Consider the following 20,413-nt stretch of genomic DNA (forward strand, 5'->3'; position numbering starts at 1 on the left):
GATGCCCTGACTCCAGCTCAGGGACTCAGTTCTGGTCTGCCAGAGGCGATAATAGTGGAGCCAGCCTGGGAGGCAAGAGGGGTGGGGTGATTTCACCCCACGGGGAAGCGTGTAAGGCTTTCGCCAGCTCTGCCACTCAGCTGCAGACCTGGGAGGACAGCACCGGAAATGGGTGGTGCTTCTCTCCCTGCTTTGGGTTTTGTCCCAAAGCTCGCTCCTGACATGGATGATGTTGGCTATGTCTAGGGTGGAGCATGGGGGTGTTTTGGTGGGGTTTTGCTCCCCGTGATAATGTCCTTATTACCCTCATTTCCAAGTCCCCCAAAACATAAATCCTAAATCAAATGCAACTTCAAGACAAGGCCCCAGTACCACTACCACCAGACTGCTTCCAAGGAGACCCTCCTGTATAAAAACCGTGCATCTGAGAGAGAGCGAGAGAGTGGGAAAGAGGTGGACCAGGAGGCAGGAGGTCTGAGTTGGAGCCCAGCTGATGCTGTATGGCCTGGATCTCCTCAGTGAAATGGCCTTTACAATATGGAATCTTGTGGAGTGTAGCTAGAGGGGGAACTGCCCCCTCTGTGTGCAGATGTGAGGACCGCGGTCATTCCCGTGGAGTGGGTCTGCCTGCCTGGGCGTGTCTGGGTGCACAGGGCCCGGGTACAGGCAGAAAGGCACTCACGAAGGTCTGCCTGTGTGTTATATCGTGCGTGAGTGTGCGTGGGTGTGAATGTGGGCACACATGGCCAGGAGGTATGCCTGGGTACACTTGGGCAGATGTGTCCTTGTGCTCGTGTGTCCGCGTGACGGAGCACAGGAGGGGGATCTGTACACGGGAGTGTTGGTAAGGAGCCTTGGTGTCAGGGCCTGTGCGCAGAGGAGTGTTCCCGTGTGTCTGGATGTGCACACGTGTGTGTCAAGTGCTGGGGTCCATGTGTAGAAATACTTGAGCGTGTGTATGAGAGTCCAGGCGTCCGTGTGCGCGCGCGTGGTTTGGGGGTCCCTCAGCGTGGGGCGCAGCGAGTCCTGCAGGGCCCGCAGCGGGCAGGTGGGTTGTTTGGAGGCTCCAGGCGGCCCTGCAGCCTCGGACCGGGCGCGGGGAGGAGGAAGAGGGCAGCGGGCTCGGCCGCGCCTTTGTCTGCGCCGCCGTGTGCCGGGAGTCCGGCGCCTTTGTGTGACCCTCGCAGGTGTGCGCGCGGGGGCGGGGAAGGGGACTGGGAGAGGCGGGAGGGGCTCCCTCCTCCGCAGCCGGCCCCGCCCTCTGGCCCATTGGCTGGGCGCTGCCGCCCTCTGGCGGGCGCGGAGGGAACAGCTGGTCCGGGAGCGCCGCCGCGCGAAGCGCCAGCCAGCAGCCCCGGGACCGCGTATTTCCCTCCGCCCCAGCCACCTACGGCGCCCGCATTTCTCCCCTGGCAAACCTCTTGCTGCTCCAGGGCAAGGCCCGGACCTGCCGCCGGTCCTACCACTGTCCACGGGTACCGATTCTCCCAGTGGTGGCCCCGGACGTCTCACCTGCGGGCAGATGCACGGCTGGGTTCCCGACTCCCCACAGCCTGCGGAAACCAATCGCGAACACCTCCTGCTGCCCTGCTTCTTGGTTCAGCGTTTCTTGGCTCTGGGCCCTTGGGGAGGCCACCTCACTTCTCTGGTCCTCAGTCTTTTTGTCTGTAAAATGGGGCAAAGAGTGAGCGCCTCCAGAGATGATGTCTGTTAAATGCGAGGTGCAGGGGGCCTAGCATTGGGAAAGCCCCCCTCCCCCCACCCAAAACTCCTAGCCAGTGTTTTAGTGATGTTGTTATGGATCCACCTTCTCTCCCAGACCCACATGCCCTGTTCCAGATGTGTTGGCAAGGTGGAGGCGGCACAAGGGCTAGGGGCATCTTCTGGGGGCACAGCTGTAGGAGTCAGCTCTTCCAGCCTGCTTGCACTCTACGCCACTACCCGCACTTCCCCAACACACACACATGATTTGGGGTCCGCTGCCTGCTGGGGTGGGCCTTCGGACATGGGTATTTTCCCTTCCGAAGGGGGCGGGCCCTGTGGTTTCCTCCCTGGGTGACTTCCGGCGGAGAGGGCTTGGCCCCCAGAGAGGGCGGGGAGATGACACAGTCGTCCCCCCAGCCCTGCGGGGCAGGCAGCATGGTTCACTCCAGCATGGGGGCTCCAGGTAAGGGGCCCGAGCACACTGGCAGCACCGTGGGGCTCGTCCTGCCGGCTGGTTGCCGGCCCGCCCTGACCTTCCTCTTCAGCTGGCTCCTTTGCCCTTTGACTCTGTACCGCAGCAGCTGCCCCCTCTTCCCATCCTGGGTTCCCACCTCCAGCTCCTCTTTCTCCTCCCCTTTCACATCAGCACGGGGTGGGGGGGGGCGCCGGGGGGCTTCCGACCTCCTCTCCCCTTCTCTGCTGCCCTGTTCTGAGGGGTCTGGGGGAGGGGGATGGAGCCAGGTGTTGGTAGCAAGCTCCTACACAGAGGGCCGGTGGGTGGGCGACATGAGTGATCCTGGGGAGGGGACTGCACAGGGGCTGGAAGGCTGAGTTGCTGGACCTTTGAGTGTGTGCGTCTGTGTCTGTGCGTGTGCGCGGTAGTTCCGAGTCTTCTGTGTGCGACTGTCAGGTGTCCGGTGTGTGAGGGGCTCTTGTGCGTGACATTGTGTGGGTAGCCTTGGCAATGCTCTCTTGGTTCACTTCCTCACTTCGTTCGCCTGAGATGTCCCCTCCTCGGGGTGGCCTTCCCTGCCTGCCCCATCTAAACTGGCAACCAATCCCGCCATTCTGAGTCCCTTCGCCCTGCTTTATCTTTTCTTCATGACACTTATCACTGCCTGAAAATTTATTACATGTTTGTGTGCTCATGAACTGCCTCATCCACCAAATGTCAGTCGACTGCGTGAACATCATGCGCCAAGCACCGTACAAAGCGATTTGTATTTGTTGGCTCATTTGACATAATGTGTCCATCTCTGTGTAATGATAGTTATCTCTCCGCAGTGCTGATGGGAGAGTTAAGTGAGGTAATATGGTAAATGCTTAACACGGGGCCTGGAACTCGGCAAGCGTCCATACTTCAAGGTTGTTTTGTTTGCGGCCCTCTAGGTCTGACTATGGGGTTGTGTGGGAATGTGTCCCATTTGTAGGTGTCTGCGGGGATGATTGGTTTGGTGCGTGTCCGTGTGCATCCGCGTATGCGGACATCCCTGTGATCTGTCATCGACATGTATTTATTGAGCAGTTCTGTGCTGGATGTTGGAAATAGAGCTGAAAAAGGCAGCTTCAGGTGTGTCTTCCTGGAGTCCCCAGTCCAGGGAGGGAGACAGACCTGTCACCAGACAGGGAAGGAGGCACAGGCTGAGGGGTCACGGCTGGGACAGGGGAGGCACAGGAGACTGGGGGAGCCCAGGAGACTTGCCCAGTTCAGCTGATGGGGTGTCAGGGAGGGCTTCCTGGAAGAGGGCATTTCTGGTCTGAGATGTGAAGGATGAGTGGGTATGAGTAAGGCAAGGGAGGCAAGGAGGGGGGTGAGATGGAAGGAAGGCCACTTGCCAGATGCTGTGTGATTATTTACTGAGGTGACCATGTACGCAGCTGTGGATGTGTGTGTGTGTGTGTGTGTGTGTGTGTGTGTGCGTGTGCATGTACAGTGTAGACACAGGGACCCAGGGCATCTGTACACGCGTGCTGTCTCTTCCCTGTCTGGGGTTGATTGGGGGCTTTGTACGTGTTGGGCGCTGGGTTAAACCCTTTACTTGGGATTTCTCACAGAATTGCCCTGCCTGTGAGGCCTGCCCTGGGCTCCCTGGCGTGGATATGAATTAATACATGTGTGACCTTGGGCAGATCACTGCTTGGTCTTGGGCTCTACATCTGTGACCTGAGTTCAGGGGTCCACCTTGGCCATCTCCCAGGAGGAGGTGACTCTGGGAGTGTGAGTACATGCATGTCTGTGTGTGTGTCTATCTGAGTTACCTGTGTGTGTGTGTGTGTGTGTGTGTATGCACATCTCTATCTGTCTCTATGTCTGAGTGACTGTGTGTGTGTGAGTGTGTGTGTGCATGTGCATACACATCTGTGTCTGTCTGTATGTCTGAGTGACTCTGGGTGTGTGTGTGTGTGAGTGTGCGTGTACATCTTGTGTGTGTCTATCTGAGTGACCTGGGTGTCTGTGTGTGTATGCACATCTGTGTCTATCTGTGTGTCTGTGAGTGACTCTGGGGCGTGAGTGTGTACGTGTCTGGGGGTGACTCGGTGTGTGAGTGTGTGTAAGCGCAGGTGTGCCCACACACGTCTGGGTGTGTGTTTTGCATCTCTGCCTGTGTCATTGTGTCTGGGCTTGTGTCTTCATCTGCAAACACTCCTGTCTGGGATCTGTGCACACCTGTCCCTGTGTGCGTTTGAGTGGTCTCCATCCGTGTCCGGGGCCCTGCCTGCCTGTGCCTGCAGTGTCTGTGGCAGCTTTTGTCAGCGCAGCTGTAGGGCCACCTCTCTTGTTGTGTCTGCTGCCTGTATCTCCATCCGTCCCTCCTGACACTCAGAAGTGTTCAATCCCTGGAGGCCGCCCAGGGACAGCTGCGGGGTATGGGGGTGTGAAATGCGACTCCTGGGGAGGCTGGGCTGGGCCAGTGGGCGAGCAGAGGTTCCCGGCAGGGCAGACCCTGCCCACAGGGGCTCCCAGGCCACAGCCTTGATTGAAGCAGGCTTTGTAGACAGGGGACCCAGGGGACAGGCCAAGCGGGGCCAGGAGGGGTGAGGGGCAGCCCTTGGGCCCTCTATATTTAGCCCCATTTTCGGTAAGTGCTAACGAGAAGCTGGCCCAAGTCTGCTAAAACCGGCTGGGGGAAATGCAGAGGAGAAGTGAAAGTCCGGGGAGGGAGGGGCGAGGAAGGGCGGAGGGGACCCAGTGTCCCAGGCCTGGGGCAGTCGGGCAAGTGAGTGTGAGCCCAGGGGCGTGGCCGCCCCTGGTGGGTCTGATCCAAGGATGGTGGGGTTTGAGGGGCCCGGTCGGGCTCTGCATTGCTTTTGCCTGCCTGTTCCTCTAAAAAGTGGCACGCTGCCTGCGATGGGAGAAGGGAGGGGTGACCCTAAGCAACCAACCAAACTTTCCTTGCGAATGAACTGAACGACGCTTTGAGGGGGGCCTTCTGAAGGCGCCAGGGGGGCTGGAGCAAATTAGCATCACCTGGAGGTGGGCTTAAAATTTCTGATGCCTAGGTCTCTGTCCCAGTGAAATCAGAGTGTCAGGGGAGGGATTAGGCATCAGTATATCTCTAGAGTCAAAAGAGAGAGAGAGATTGAGAGAGAGAGAGAGAACCCTGCCAGGGCCAAGGCTGAGACAGCCTCCAGGATGATCAGCCTCCGCGGGCCCCTTGCCAGGCTCGCCATGCCCTCGAGAGTCCCCATTAACACATCACTTAGCTGTGTGTCGTGGTGGAAATGGAGTTCCCTATTCATTGCTGGTGGGGATGATTTGATGAGACCCTTTTCTTGGGTTGGGCTCTGATGGAGGAGAAGGAGAGGGCAGCAAAAGAGGCCTGGGCGAAGGACAGCTCTGGCCACTTTGCCGTTGGCCCAGCTGAGCGCTGAAGGGGTGCACGGGCTGTGTGGGAGCTGGGGGTAGTGGGGGGCGGGATTAGTGAGAATAAGGGAAATAGAGTGGTGGAAATTTCCCCTCAACACTTTTTCCTCTGCAGCCAGTATCCCTGCAGAGGGGATGTTACCTTAAATGTTTAGGTTGGAGCTGCCTGGGGACCGGGGCTGAGGGTCAAAGTGTCAGGTGACAGCAGGGAGAGGAGACTCTTTCATGCTCTCGTTCATTCCAAAGACACAGTCCCAGACTGTGCAGCCTGGGCCCTAAGGAGCCCACAGTCTGGGGCAGGGGTCACTCTCCAGGCTGTCAGTGTGTGTTAGGGGACAGGGGGAGCCCAGATGAGAGAGGCACTGACCGCCTGGGCAGTCAGGGAGGACCTCACAGAGGAGGTGACGTGGAGCTGGCGCCTTAAAGAGGCGCAGGAGTTTGCTAGTCGAGAAGGAGAGGGTCGCCCCAGGTGGGAGAAGAGCAGAGGCGAAGGAAGGCCTGGAGGAGGGAGAGCAGGGCCACCCTTGTTCATTCAACCCACACCTCCCATTGGGGACCCCAGATGAGTCAGAGCTGCCCTTGAGGGGTTCCTAGCCTGAAGGAGGAGACATTCTGGGGCCCAGATGGCTACAGCCTTTAGGACAGTGACAGGGGCGATGGAGCCAGGGTGGAGGGAACAGGGGAGAGACCCTCTGCCTGAAGTCATCGGGGGTGGTGACTTCATGGAGGACAGAGCCTGTGCTGGGTCCTGAAGGATGAGTAGGAGATCGCCAGGCAGATAGAGTGGGGAACAGCGTTCCAGGCAGAGGGACCAGCCCATGCCAAGGCCTCCGGAAACATTTGTTAAATGGCAGACAGACAGCAGGACAGAGGCAGGAACAAGAAAGAGACAGAGAGAGCTGCAGGGAAGGACGGACGCTCAGCAAACATAACTTGTTCTTCTGAGCTGGGTAATGCTGGGGACCGAGCAATGAGTCAGACCAGGCCTGCCCGCTAGTCTAGTGGGAAAGGACTGGGACACAGGGGACCACAGCCCTGCGGGCTCGGGGCTAGGATGGCGAGAAGGCACGACCAAGGGAGGCTGCATTAGTTTGCTAGGGCTGCCATAACAAAGTACCCCAGACTGGATGGCTTAAACAACAGAAATTTATTTTCTCAAAATTCTGGAAGCTAGAAGTCCAAGGTCAAGGTGTCAGCAGGGTTGGTTTCTTCTGAGGCCTCTCTCCTTGGCTTGAGATGGCCGTCTGCTCCCTGTGTCTTCACATGGTCTTCCCTCTGGGCATGTCTCTGTCTCAATCTCCTCTTCTTATAAGGACCCCAGTCATATTGGATCAGAGCCCACCCTAAGGGCCCTAAGGGTCTCATTTTAACTTCATTACCTCTTTAAAGATCCTATCTCCAAAGACAGTCACATTCTGAGGTACTGGGGGTTAAGACTTCAACATAGGAATGTTGGGGGACACAGCTCAGCACATGAGAGGCCGAGAATGAGCATGGACTCTCTGGGGTGGAGGTGAGGTCAGAGGCCACCCTGGTCTGTGAGCAGGAGGGGCGTTCGCTAGCTAGGTGGGGAGTAAAGAACCTGAAGGTCTGGACTCCCCGTCAAGCAGAGGGAGATACCTGGCGTAGCTGAAGAGAAAGTTGCATAAGTGGCAAGAGATGGGCAGCAGCGGGTGACAAGGGTCACACCCTAAAGGCCAGGATGAGGAGCCTGGGCTTTTCTTAGGAGACGGGGAGCCATGGAAGGGTTCAGGGCCAGGCGAGGAGCTCCCGTGGCAATGTGGACACTGGCTGGAGGGAGGGGCCGGGGAGAGGGCTGGGGCACGGCTTTCAGGGATGCTGGGAGGGGTGGGATTTAGGGCCACGTTAGGATTTGTGGTTGCCTGGAGCAGGGCCAAGGTCTGGGAGATTTAGAGCCAGGATCAGGCAGGACTCCCGCGTCTGATGCACCAGAGTCGGGGGGGGGGCTCATCCCCTGGCTCCGTTTGTGACCTCCTGTGTCTCTCAGCATCCTTAACCACTTGCTGCCCCCTTCCCAGTGCCCAGAAACAGGGCCTGAGCTCCTGTAGCATCTGGGCACCTGCACCCTAACACTCATAAGCTTATGCCTTAATAGGACTATATGCTGGCTTATTATTTTTATTGTTATTAGCTTAAAATTTTATTTATTTATTTGGTTGTGCCGGGTCTTAGTTGAGGCTGGCCGGCTCCTTAGTTGCAGCACGTGGGTTCCTTTAGTTGCAGCTCAAGGGCTCCTTAGTTGTGGCTCGCGGGCTCCTTAGTTGCGGTTCGCAGGCTCCTTAGTTGCGGCATGCGTGTGGGATCTAGTACCCTGGCAGGGATCGAACCCGGGCCCCCTGCATTGGGAACATGGAGTCTTAACCACTGCGCCACCAGGGAAGTCCCAACTCAAAATTTTTTTCTTTTTTTGTGAAAACATACCATACATAAAGTGCTCAAATTTTAAGCGTACAGCTTGATGAATTTTTACATATGTGTAGACCCACGTAACCACCAAACAGAACATTTCCAACCCCTTGCAGGCTTCCTCACACCCTCTCCCGGTTAGCACCCCCCAAAAGGTGCCCACTAATTGGACCTTAATCATCTGATGTCATCCTGCCTGTTTCTGAGTTTCACATAATTGGAGTCCTCCTGTCTGTCCACTTTTGTGTCTCACGTCTTTACCCCGGCATCATGTTTGCGATATTCAGCGTGTGTGATGCAGGAGTTGGTTCTTTTCCCCGGCTGTGGAGTATTTCATTTTATGGATGTACCATTGTTGTTGACCCATTCCCGTTAATGGGCCCTGGAGCTATTTCCAGTGGCGGGGAGTGGTTATGAAAGCGCCGCTGGGAACACGCGTGCCGGGGGTGGTGATGGTGGGCAGGACGCTCCTTTCTCTTGGATGGACGCCCGGGAGTGGATGTGCTGGGCCACAGGGAAGGGGCACGGCTCGGCTTTCCTGAATTGTGCTTGTATTGATTTACACCCCCACCAGCAGTATGTGACCTGGCTTTTTAATCAGGAATTTTAAATCCGAGTGGCGTGCCGTGTCGAGTAATTGCAAAATTTCTGGACTTTTTTTTTTTTTTTCAGTTGGTGACGCTGTCCCAGCTCTCTCTCTAGCTGGCCTTCTTTAAATATCTTGGATGCAGAGCACACTAGAGTTGGATAGCTCCTTTGATAGGGTGGGGTCTTGGTGGGGATTTGGAGTGAGCTGTAGGGGAGACTTTAGGGTCAGAGTCAGGGTCAGGAGTAAGGTCTGAGGCCGAGTTGGGAGTCGAGGTCAGGTGAAGGACTTGGGCCGTCTGGACAGGAGTTGGGAATCAGGGTGGGCAAAGGGGATTCAGAATGGGTCGGGCAGAAACCCAGATTTGTGCGGGGGTCTAGGACCAGGAAGGGCTGGGTTCAAGTCGGAGTCAGGGTGAGCTTGGGTTGGGATGACGGTGGTGAAAGTCACGACGGGCCCATCAGAGACCGTAGAGATACTGATCGGAAGTGGGAGCCCTGGAGTCATGAAGATCCAGGTCCGATCAGGGTGCCTCTGCTGCCTCACTGTGTTCTTGGGGAGGTGCCATCCCCCCTGGAGCCTCAGTTTCCTCCTCTGTAAAATGGGGGTAATATTAGCACCAACTGCCGGCGTGAGCTCTGAATCATACTTGGCGCTGTGCTTGGCCCTGGTAACACTCACCTTCCCGTGACCAGCATCAGAGAGCTGTGAGGACGGGGGTTTGTCTCCATTGCTTTGTGTCCCCTGCTCGCCACTCCCCTCGGCCACCTCCTTTCATTTCCTCGGTCCTGCGGAACTACAGGGTGGGATCGCGTCTGTAGGGGCAGGGACTGTAGGTTGGATTGGGGTGTGCAGCTGCAAATCAAGGCTGAAGTCCCAGGTAAGGTCTAAGATTAGGTTTGAGGACAAGGTCGGGGCAGAAGCGGATGGGGTCGGGGTCACAGAGATCAGAGCGGGGCCATCTGTGTGCTGAGTCCCTGAAAGGGAGGCCGGTGGGAGTGGGGTACGGACAGGAAAGTGGTGGGCCGGGGAGGGGGCCGGAGGGCGGCTGAATCACCGCCGGTAGATCTGACGACTCGTTCCTTTGGGGATGCTGCAGTCCCCTCACACCTCCCAGGCCCTACTCAGAGTGGAAAACATGCCTCACCGAAACCTGGTGAGGCAGGACGGGCGCCGGGGCGGCAGGCTGAGAGGAAGCCTAAGGCTGACTCGCTGCTCTGGAGCAGTCTCCCCCTGGGCGGCCAGAGCCTTGTCAGGACCCATGGCCAACCTCGACCCTCCCACCCTGCCCCAGGGTCTCACGGGGGGTCGGGGGCTGACCCTCCCTGTGCCACCTCTTGGAGGGGTGAAGGGGATCCCCAGGGCCCGAAGGCCCCTCTCCTGTCCTGCCGGAGGAGAGCAGAGGCTCAGAGCAGAGGGCATGTCTCCCGGAAAGAGACACTTGCAAGGCGGCAGGGGTGTGGGAGTATTTGGGGAGAGGCTGGGGTGGTGCCGGAGGAGGGGCCCCAGAACTCTTCAGGCTTCTGCACCCTCACCCCACTTGCATCCCTCCTCTGTCCCCAGAAATAAGAATGTCTAAGCCCCTGGAGGCCGAGAAGCAAGGTCTGGACTCCCCATCAGAGCACACAGGTGAGTGGGGAAGGGAGCAGGGAGGGCAGAGGTCACCACGGGCGGAGGGCAGGTGCGCGGGGGGAGTTTTGGGGGTGGCTCGTGACAACTCACCCTGCCCCTCTCCTTGCAGACACGGAAAGAAATGGACCAGACACTAACCATCAGGTCAGGAGGGAGTGGATGAGCAGGAGGGTTGGGGAGGGGGAGGGGGAGAAGGGAGCAGAGGGGAGCTGTTTGGGGGAGGGGCAGGGTGTCAGAAGCTGCTTCATCTCACTGTTCCCATCTCCCACCCCAACTCGCTCTTCGCAGAACCCCCAGAATAAGACCTCCCCGTTCCCTGTGTCCCCGACTGGCCCCAGCACCAAGGTAAGCACCTGTCAGGGCAGCCAGGGCAGGAAGACAGGTGTCCTGCGATGGGCCGGGTTTGGCATTTGGGAGAGGGCCCAGGGCCTGGTACCTCGGTGACGGGACTCCTCCCGCCGCCCCTTCTCACCCTCGGGCTCCCGCCCCAGGCCTGTGACTCACCAGGGCTCCTTCCCCTTCCCTGGGGGAGTGGGGGTGGCCAGGGAAATCCCCCCCAGAGCCCCAGGGCGATGAACAACAGGAAGCTGAGGGCCCCGCCCCCATCCCAACGTCCCTGACTGAACAGGGGCCGGCCCCGCCCCCCCATCCCCCCAAGCGCACACTCAGGGGCCAGCGGGAGGACTGGGGAGCGGGGAGGGGAGGGCAGGCCCAGTGAGGATGCTGGAGGAGAGGACGGTGGGGAGGCCGGAAGTGACCACGTAGAGCAAATGCCAGATCCAGATGGGGCCCTGCTCCTGGGCACTGCTGGGCTTCCTGGGGTGTCTGGGGCCCAGGTCTCCACCCTCCAGTGTGGCGGGGGCAGCCGGCAGGTCCAGAGGCCCGAAGATGGCACAGAGGGCAGGGACAGAGGAGGAGGCACAGGCAGGACTCCTGACCCTGACCAAAGGCGGCAGAAGGATGGGGCGTGGGCACCAGGAACTGCTTTGTGACCATGGGAGAATCACTCCCCCACTCTGGCCTTTCGGTTTCCTCTTCTCTAACATGGGAAATGGGGGTGGGTGGTGGAGAGGGGGATCTCTGAGGTCCCTTCCATGGCTGGTGTGCCTTGATCTGCTTGGTGGGCAGGTGTCTTGTTCTGAGGGCGCTGGATGGGACCCAGGGAGAAGGGCTCGGACTCTGACCGTCTTCCCTCTGATCTCAGGCTGGGCTCTGGCCATAGCCCTGGGAGCCGAGAGCGTCCGTCACCCCCACCCCCAGCACCAGCCCTCCCTCAGCTGAATCTCTGCAGCCTCTCCTTGCTCCGCGGCAGCCCTGCTTCTCCCCTAGGAGACTAGTGGGGCCCAAGGAAGAAAGGGTTCTCTCTCCCCTTCCCCAGCCTGGGCCTGCTTCCCGGGGAAAGCCTGAGGCAGAGAGCGCAGCAGCGGCCTCTGGCTCTGGGTCTCCATCCACACCTGGGTTCCGCTCCTGGCCTTTGCTGCCCCACCTCACTGCATCTCTTCTGTGTCAGTCTTTCCCTAACTGCAGTGATTCATGTGCTTCCATCATGATTTCAGACAAATGCACACACCACCGTGTTCAATTATTTACATCACAATTTTGTTGAATTGGCTCAATTAAAAAAAAAAACATTTTATTATGGAAAGTGTGAAGCAGATACAAAAGTAGAAGGAAGACCATAGCGAAAACAAACCTCCAGGTACCTGTCAATCGGCCTCAACAATTATCAACTCATGAGCTGTCTTGCTTTTTCAACAGCTGAAATAAAACGTTTTTTTAAATGGAAATTTCATGAATGGAAAACTAGAATCACTTGCCATGGAAATAAATACAATGATTATTAAAATGTACCCAGAGACTCTTGCCTACTGTCGGATATAAGCCTGAGACTGGTTCTCTGTTTGTTAAAAGGGGCGATTAGCCAGGGTTGGAAGGTGTTAGAGACGTCCTAGCACCTACTGGAGACTTAAAAGAGAGAGAAGGAAAGAGCCCCGAGAGGGATAGTGTTCTCACCATGGCACACAGTGTTGGTTTTTTTAAAACTTTTAATTAAAATATGACACACACTTAGATCCTCAGTGTACAGCTCTGTGGATTTTCACCAACTGGCCACCTGTGTCACCAGCACCAGATCAAGAAACAGAACACGACCAGACTTCCAGAAGGCCCTTCATTTCCCCTCCAGGACAGCCACTGCCCTGACTTCTAGTATTTACTGTTGTTTCACGCTGCATCCCTATACCCCTTAGACTTTCTGACACTTGTATCCTGTCCCTTGGGGCATGCCACTCACCCTCTGTTATTTGGCCCTTTCCCAGGCCTCTGTCTGTGTGTCTGTCTCAGTCTGTATTGCAAATGCCATGCTCGCTCCTGCCAAGTCACTGTGTTGCCTTGCACAAGATGCTTTCCCTCTCTGGATCTCCTTTTGCAAAACACTGTTGGGACACTGGGCTGAAGGATGATCCCTAATGTCCCCTCTGGGCCTGAGGGGGGGCGACTCATCAAGCCACACCTCCCACCCCATGTGTCTTTCACCAGCAGACCTCTCAGGCAAGGCCACCATTGTCTGGTATTTTCAGGTAGGAGAGGGAGAAGGCTGGGACCCCTCTAAGCTGGTCTGTCCTACGTGGTGGATGCGAGATGCATGTTTATCCTCCACAGAGAGAGGAGGAGGGGCTCAGCGGACTCTGGGGTGGAAGCTGAGAGCTGGCAGCACCTGGGCCACATGTGGCCTGCAGACATCCTTTGCTGGTCCTGCAGCATTTTTGCTTTGGTTTTTTGCCGGCAGAAGCAGGGTGGGGCTGGGCAGGCCTCCCCCTTCCGGCAGGCGGGCATGCTCTTTTCAGCCCACTCCGTCCACACTTGCCCAAAGCACCCATTTGTGCTGTCTGCCTGCTTCCTTAGGCTTTGAATTCATGACCCATATTCTAAGGCGGTGATTTTTATTTCATACCCTAATCCTCTTTCATCCAATAAAGTCTTACTCCACTGGACAGATAAGAGGTGCACCTCTGGCTGAAGCAGATGAGGGGTGTGGCACACAGGACCCCCTTCTTTGATGTCCCAGGGCCCCCACTGGCATCCTTTCCCATTTTAAAGATGGGGAACTGACCCCCAGGAGGGTAAAAGCGCTCTCCAAAGGTGACCCTCTCCTGTCGGGAGTTCGGGTGCAGAGGGTGTGTTAGCCTTTTCTGACTAGTGCGGAAACTGAGGCCAGAAAGGTGGCCGGAGGTCCCCGCGGGCCTGGCCTCCGCACCCCAGTCTTCTCCCTTGGCGGCGCGGGGCTGCCGTTGCCACACACGTGCCCTCTCTTTGGTTCACAGGTGGGCATTCTCTCTGGCCTCCACTTAACATTCTGGGGTCCCGGACCCTGCCTCTCTCCCCCCCAGATCAAGGCTGAAGACCCCAGCAGTGACTCAGCCCCAGCGGCACCCCTGCCCCCCCAGCCGGCTCAGCCGCATCTGCCCCAGGCCCAACTCATGTTGACGGGCAGCCAGCTAGCCGGGGTAAGTACTTGGGGTGCACGGGGGCAGGGACAGGCCAGCCCCCTCCCGTCTGTTACAGGACTGGTGGCCTGGGGTGTCCCGCCCGGGCCACGGCCGCGGCCACTCTCTCAACGCCTGCCTCTTGCCCTCCTCTGTCCTCCTGGAAGACCCGCCCCCTAACCCGCTTGGCTCAGGCGCTAACCCCTGTCTGCTTTCTCTGCTCCCCCCATGCCCCTCCTCCGGCCCCCGCTGCCCCCGCCCGGCCCACAGCTCACGGCGCTGATGCCAGCTCAGCAGCAGCTCCTCCTGCAGCAAGCGCAGGCCCAGCTCCTGGCCGCCGCGGCCGCCGCTGCCTCCTCTTCCTCCTCCTCCTCCTCCTCCTCGACCTCGCAGCCCCCAGCCTCCTCCGGGGGAGGCGACCTGCCGCCACCACAGCCTGCCAGCCAGCCCCCCGGGACCCCACAGCTCACCCTGTCCCAACCCATCCAGCTCACAGCACAGGTAAGGGCAGCCCCGGGGAGCACACGCCCTCCAGCGGAGGCCCCGAGGAAGCCGAGGCGGTGCAGGGGGCTGGCTGGTCCACGCGGACTGTTCTGACCACCAGCGCTGGGCCAGGCAGCCCCCGGCAACCCCAGGAAGCCTCGGGAGATGCTGCCACTCATCTCTCAGAGGGGTAAAGCGAGACTCAGAGGGAGGACACCCTCCACACGAGGGGCGTGCCCGACTCTCTGCTTTCTGTGCATCTTGCTGAGGGTTCACAGTCACCTGGGAGGCTGACACGTTATCCTCAGTTTACGGCAGAGGAAACCAGGGGTCACCTCCATGCACAGCACCTGTGTGGATACAAAAGAAAGGCTGAGAATCAGAATCGGTGCCCCACATCGAGCGCCCTGGCTCATCCAGTGAGACGCTCTTTCAGAAAGGGGCCTGTGGTCTGTGAGTTAGGAAACTCTGCATTCTCTCTCCCCATTCTGGAGACTTCTGGTCTACGTGGAATCATGCATGAGTGGCTGTATTAGCTTCCAGGGCTGCCATAACAAAGTATCACAAACTGGGTGGCTTAAAACGACAGAAATGTATCATCTCAGACCAGAAGTCCAAAATCAAGGTGTCAGCAGAGCTGGGGTGTCTCTTGAGGCTCTAGGGGAGAATCCCTCTTTGCCTCTTCTCGCTTCTGGTGGTGCAGGAAATCGTTGGCTTTCTCGTAGATGGATGACTCCAGTCTCTGCCTCTGTCGTCATGTGGCCATCTTTTCTCTGAGTGTGTCTGTCTCTGTGTCCAAATTTCCCCTTCTTATAAGGACACCAGTCATTGGATTAGGGTCCACCCTAATGACCTCCTTTTAACTTGATTACATCTGCAAAGACCTCGTTTCCAAACAAGGTCATATTTATAGGTACCAGGGGTTAGAACTCCTACCGTTTCTTTTTTCTTTTTTTAATGGCCGCACCACGCGGCATGTGGGATCTTAGCTCCCCAACAAGGGATCGAACCCGTGCCCCCTGCAGTGGAAGCATGGAGTCTTAGCCACTGGACCACCAGGGAAGTCCCCTACCATATCTTTTTAGGGGACACAATTCAACCATGATATTGGCCAACAGACTTCCCATAAGGATGGTTGGCGGGAGCAGAGTAGAAGCTGGGCAGGCCTCCTCTTCCGACAGGCTGCTCTTTCCAGCCCACCCCTTCCTTCCACCCCTGCCCATGTCACCCATTTGTGCTGTTAACCTGGTTGCCATAGAGCGTTTGAGTCTGTGGCCCATGTTCCAGGGCAGTGAAGGGCCTGGGGAGTCCTACAGCGAGGGATTGGCCTACGCTGTCTACACCAGGGAGCTGTCCAGCACCCGCGAGGCTGTCCCCTTGACAGAAGTCGGCCTTTGGTGGGCCCGTTCCACTGCTGACCAGCACTCCCATTTGGGGCTGTCCTTAACACTGAGTGCGTCTCTGTCTCCTTAGAGCTTCCTGCCGCTGGGCCTGGCTCTGCAGAAACGCAGAGCAAGCTGGCCTCGCTGCTTTGTAGCGACTCTTCCAAACAGATCCTCCCAATGCCTGGCTCGCCACCGTTGCCATAGGTAGTCTGTCGGGTGCTGCCTTTGTACCAGGCACTATGCTAACGTGACCTCCTTGAATCCACAAATCCTCATCCTGGCCAAGGCGCTGGTGGGGGGGAGGGGCAGGGGTGCCGGGGAGGCAAAGTGACTTGCCTGCCCCAGGTCACACCGTGAGTTCAAGTGGCAGAGCCAGCCTGGAAGCCAGGGCTCTAACCACGTGATCTGGGGCTGCTGCCTCTAACTGGCACCCCTCCCACCCCGGCCACCAGAGACCCCAGCAGCCGGTGATCTGTTTGCCTCGTGGCACACACGGCTCTTCGCTGAGCAAGGTCGAGGCTCAGGGCTCCTCCAGTCTTGGTGTTCCTGCTCCTGTTCTCCTTTCTACCTGGAAGTCAGCCCCCTCCCTTTACCCGGGGAGCTCCTCTCCATCCTTTAAGCCCCAGCTTGGGAGCCTGCACCTCCAGGAAGTCTTCCATGACTTCCCTCCCTCCAGCTGGTTTGATTTCCTGCCTCCTGCCTCCTCTGGGGGCCCCCAGCCCATTGCCTCTCCTTCTGCCACAGCCCTGATCACCCAGGGCTGTGTCCACATACGCCCTCGGAAATGTCTGTTGAAGGAGCACAGGCTGCAGGGAGGGAGGAGGGACGGGGCAGCCTAGCGCAGACCCAGCCAGGCCCTCAGCCCCTGTGAGCGGCGGGCACTCCTTCTGTTCATCCCCCCCCCCCAGAACCACCTCTTCCGGACTCCTCACGGACACCAGCAGCCGCAGGCCGACCCTCTGCCACCTGTAACCTACCCAGGCCCTGATTCTCAAGGTCCCCTCGAATCCCTCCCGCCCAGCCCTTTCCTCTCGCTCCTCCTGCCCCAGCTTCCCTCAGCTCTGATCTCCATCTGTGTCCTGCAAGTGCAAAGCTGGGCTGAAGTTGTCTTCTGGGAGTTCTGTCACCCTGTGACCTCACTTCCCCAGCAGACCAACGTTTATCCCGTACAGCCCATGAGCCGGTCACCATACTGCGCCCAGGCCGTGGTGGGGACCACCGTCCTTCTGCCCTCGCTGCCCACTGCGGCCACAGCCGGCCTTGGCCCTGGGCTTGACCCGCTCTCCAGCCTGTGTCGTCTGCCTGCCCGTGCAACTGCCTGTGCCTGCTCAGCTCTGTCCTGCCCTCGTTCCGCAGACACTTCCCGCCTCCTGGGTCAGGCCCTGGTGGGAAGCAGGCATGACTCAGACCCAGCCTTGTCCCCAGAGGGGCTCCCTGTCTTGTAGGGAAACAGACACACCAATGAGCCACTAAGAAATGCTTTACTTGAAAAATAATAAGAAAGTCAAAAAGCATCGATAACCCTATCACTTTAAAATTATATAAAGTACGAAGGGAAAGTCCCCCTTCTGTGCCTCTAATGCCAACTTCCAAAGGAATGTCGGTCAGTTTGGCAGGAACCTTCCCTGCATTTCCCTAGCCTGTACAGAAGGGACAGTTATAATACAATTTTACCACTGACTTTTTAAATTTTTTTGGCTGCGCCCCTCAGCTTGTGGGATCTTAGTTCCCTGACCAGGGATTGAACCTGGGCCCTCGGCAGTGAAAGCACAGAGTCCTAACCACTGGACCGCCAGGGAATTCCCTATAATACAGGTTTACAATTTGTGTGTCCAGCACTCAACTCAGCATGATGCCTTCTACCGAGGGGGCCACACAGACGTTTACTGAATCAATGAGGGATGTTTTGCTGCAGCTTTTCAATCAAGGGTAGGGAAGACATCTCTCCAGGGGAGTAATTCAGAATGCCTGGGGTAGGGTAGGCATTGACTGAAAATTTACGTTAACTGTTAAAACATCATTTTGTATTTGGAGAGTGGCAGCAGTGGGGGCGGGGAGGAACATCCCTATTTTCGTAATATGACCATGGCAAATAAAGCTTGAGAAGATCTTTCAGGGCGGTAGGACCTAGTGAAGAAGGGTTTCCCAGAGAAACCTGCTGGATGTGGTGGGGATGTGGGAAAATAAAGGGGGCTGTGTCTGAGGGAGTCAGGGAAGGCTTCCTGGAGGAGGTGGTATCTGAACCGAGGGGGGAACAAGTAGGAGTCTACCAGGTGGATGAGCTGGGGAAAGGGTTCCAGGCGTGGGACTGGTAAAGGCAAAGTGAGAGAGCAGGGCAGGCTTGGGGAGGTGAGGGGTGGGAGGCAGCAAAGGATGAGCCAGGAGTGGGTGTCAGTGGGGCCACAGCCACACTCTAGGCAGCTGAAGAGGAAAAGGGACTGTTTGGCTCAGATCACAGAAAAGGCCCAGCCTGGAACATCAGGCCTGGCCCCAGGGATCTGTCTCCCTTTTCATTATGGGTCGGGCATAATGGGTACCAGCACTTCAAGACTTGCAGCCACCCCGCCCAGAGAGATAAAACACACCCAGTGGCCAGGTTTGAGTCGTTGCCCCCAACTCCCGGGAAGGTGGGGTCAGCCCCACCTGGACTGCGTGACCTGAGAGTGGAGGAAAGCAGGTCCCCAAGAGGAGGAGATGGGTCCTGCTGCTGGAGAAGGGGTGGGGGATGCCAGGTCAGCTCAGCCACCCACCTGGCACCACAGGCCCCAGAGTCCAGGAGCTGGGCCGGTCCAGAGGCATGCCAGTCACTCCAGGACTCCTGGGTTGGGATCTGCTGTTGCTTGTCTGTCCTGGAATTTTAGCATGAAGTAGCATGGAATGTAATGTGCAATTGGCAGGTAGGTGTTTTTTTCTCCCTGTTGAATGGTTCTCTGCTCCACGGTGTTCTGCCCCAGTCGCCAGGACCTCGTGGGCTCCATGTGGCAGGGCCAACCTCTGGGGGACGGGGGGACGTAGCAGATCCGACGCTAGAGACAGGCTACCTGTGTCCACCCCCCACCTCCAACCTTTAGAGCTTCCCCTAGTGGAGGGACTGGAATAATCATAGTCGTTTATTCATTCAACTAATACTTATCGAGCACCTTGTGTATGCCAGGTGCTCATTCATGGCCCTGAGGGGACAGCTGTGAACAAGGCAGAGGTGGCTGCCCTTGAGGACATTATGTTCTAGTGGCGAGACAGTAAACAAGTAAACATATCAGCAAAACAAGACGGTTTTTGCATAAGTGTAATGAAAAAAATGACACAGGGCGCTGTCCGAGGCGGAGGAAGCCACTTTTTTTTTTTTTTTTCTTGCCGTGCTGCATGGCGGCGTGCAGGATAGGGGATGGAACCTGTGCCCCCTGCAGTGGAAGCGCAGTGTCTTAACCACTGGACCGCCAGGGAAGTCCCAAGGGAGGAAGCCACTTTTAATGGGGTGGTCAGGAGAAGTTTCACTGAGAAGGTGGCCTTTGAGAACCGAGACCTGAATGAGTCAGGCATGAAGAAGGCAGTGGGAGAGATTAGGAAAGGGCAACAGCAAGTGCAAAGGTCCTGAGGTGGAAACCAGCTTGACTTGTTCAGGGTACAGGGGAAAGTGAAATGGCTGGAACAGAGTGAGCGGGAGACAGATCACTGGTGAGGTGGGGAGGCAGGCAGGACTGACTTTTGCAGGGCCTTGTAGGCAAGATCAAGGAGTTTGGAATGTGTGCTGGGTATGATGGGAGGTTGTTGGGGGTTCTAAGCTGGCGAGGGTCCCAACTGACCCTTTACAAAGCTCCCTCCAGCTGCTGTGGGGAGAATGGACTAGGAGTAAGGAGTGGGAAGTCCTTGCAGGCATCGAGGGTGGGGGGGCGTGGCGATGAGGGTGAAGGTGGGGTCCGGGATGCTATTTTGTGTGGATCCGATAGGTCAAGGGTGACTCCTGGGATTTTGGCTTCAGAGATTGGTGGTGGTGAGGTGGTTTCCTGAGCTGGGGAAGGCAGGGGAGGAACAGGGTGTTTTGGAGGGTGGGGCTGGGGAACCAGGAGTTTCACTTTGGACGTTGGTAGTGTTCAAAGAATCTATTAATCACCCAAGTGGGAGACATCAAATAGGCAGATGGATATTTGGGGCTGAAGCTCAGTGGAGGGTCTGGGCGTGAGCTGGAAGTTGTAAGTTTTCAGGAAGAGGAAGGACTGGTGGGGCTCCTGCCCTCGAGAGCTCGCGGGGTGACATGAGGCGGCTGATGTGAGGGTGCAGTGCTAGCAAATGCTGGTGTTGGAGGAGTAGGTTGTGATTTCCAAAATGCTTTGAGAATAATAATATTACTCAGGCCTCAAAACAACCCAGTGAAGAGTTAGACAGTATTACTCCCATTTTATAGATGACAAAACTGAGCCCTGAGAGAAATGACTCAGTTAAAAAGGACTGCCATTTACGGAGGACCACTTCAGTGAAACAGGGATCAGACTAAACGTTCTACACCTGTTGTCTCATTTAATTCTTTAACAGCTCCATGAGGTAAGAATTATTGAGGTGTCACCTGAGGAAATTGAGGCTTAAAGAGGGTAAGGAACTGCCCATGGTCTCACGGTGTGTAAGGGACAGAGTAAGGTGTCTGGCCATCTCCAGAGCCCAGGTCGTTCCAGGACACCGTGCATTGTCACCCTGTACAGTAAGGCCCAGAGAGACAGCTGGCTTCCTCCAAGTCACACAGCAAGAAGCAGGCACGGGAGTTCCCTGGCAGTCCGGTGGTTAAGACTACGCACTTTCACTGCCAAGGGCCTGGGTTCAATCCCTGGTCGGGGAACTAAGATCCCCAAAGATC

General features: G+C 57.2%; 1 protein-coding gene across 7 annotated transcripts in view; it reads left to right on the top strand.

Moving 5' to 3' along the window:
- Positions 1-20,413, top strand: part of POU2F2 (POU class 2 homeobox 2) — a 73,958-nt gene that overhangs the window by 40,177 nt on the left and 13,368 nt on the right. For 3 of the 7 annotated variants that reach the window (XM_028163073.2, XM_007168040.3, XM_057534434.1), the window contains exons 1-6: positions 2,123-2,167; positions 10,146-10,211; positions 10,324-10,358; positions 10,503-10,559; positions 13,604-13,720; positions 13,970-14,200. In XM_028163073.2, coding sequence (XP_028018874.2) covers positions 2,140-2,167; positions 10,146-10,211; positions 10,324-10,358; positions 10,503-10,559; positions 13,604-13,720; positions 13,970-14,200 — 534 coding nt within the window. In that variant the 5' untranslated portion in view covers positions 2,123-2,139. Of the gene's footprint in view, positions 1-2,122; positions 2,168-10,145; positions 10,212-10,323; positions 10,359-10,502; positions 10,560-13,603; positions 13,721-13,969; positions 14,201-20,413 lie in introns of those variants that run through there. The other 4 variants (XM_007168039.2, XM_007168041.3, XM_007168042.3 and 1 more) reach the window with 2 other exon arrangements.

This window comes from Balaenoptera acutorostrata, chromosome 19, assembly GCF_949987535.1.
Source record: "Balaenoptera acutorostrata chromosome 19, mBalAcu1.1, whole genome shotgun sequence".
In the NCBI taxonomy this organism is placed as follows: domain Eukaryota; kingdom Metazoa; phylum Chordata; class Mammalia; order Artiodactyla; family Balaenopteridae; genus Balaenoptera; species Balaenoptera acutorostrata.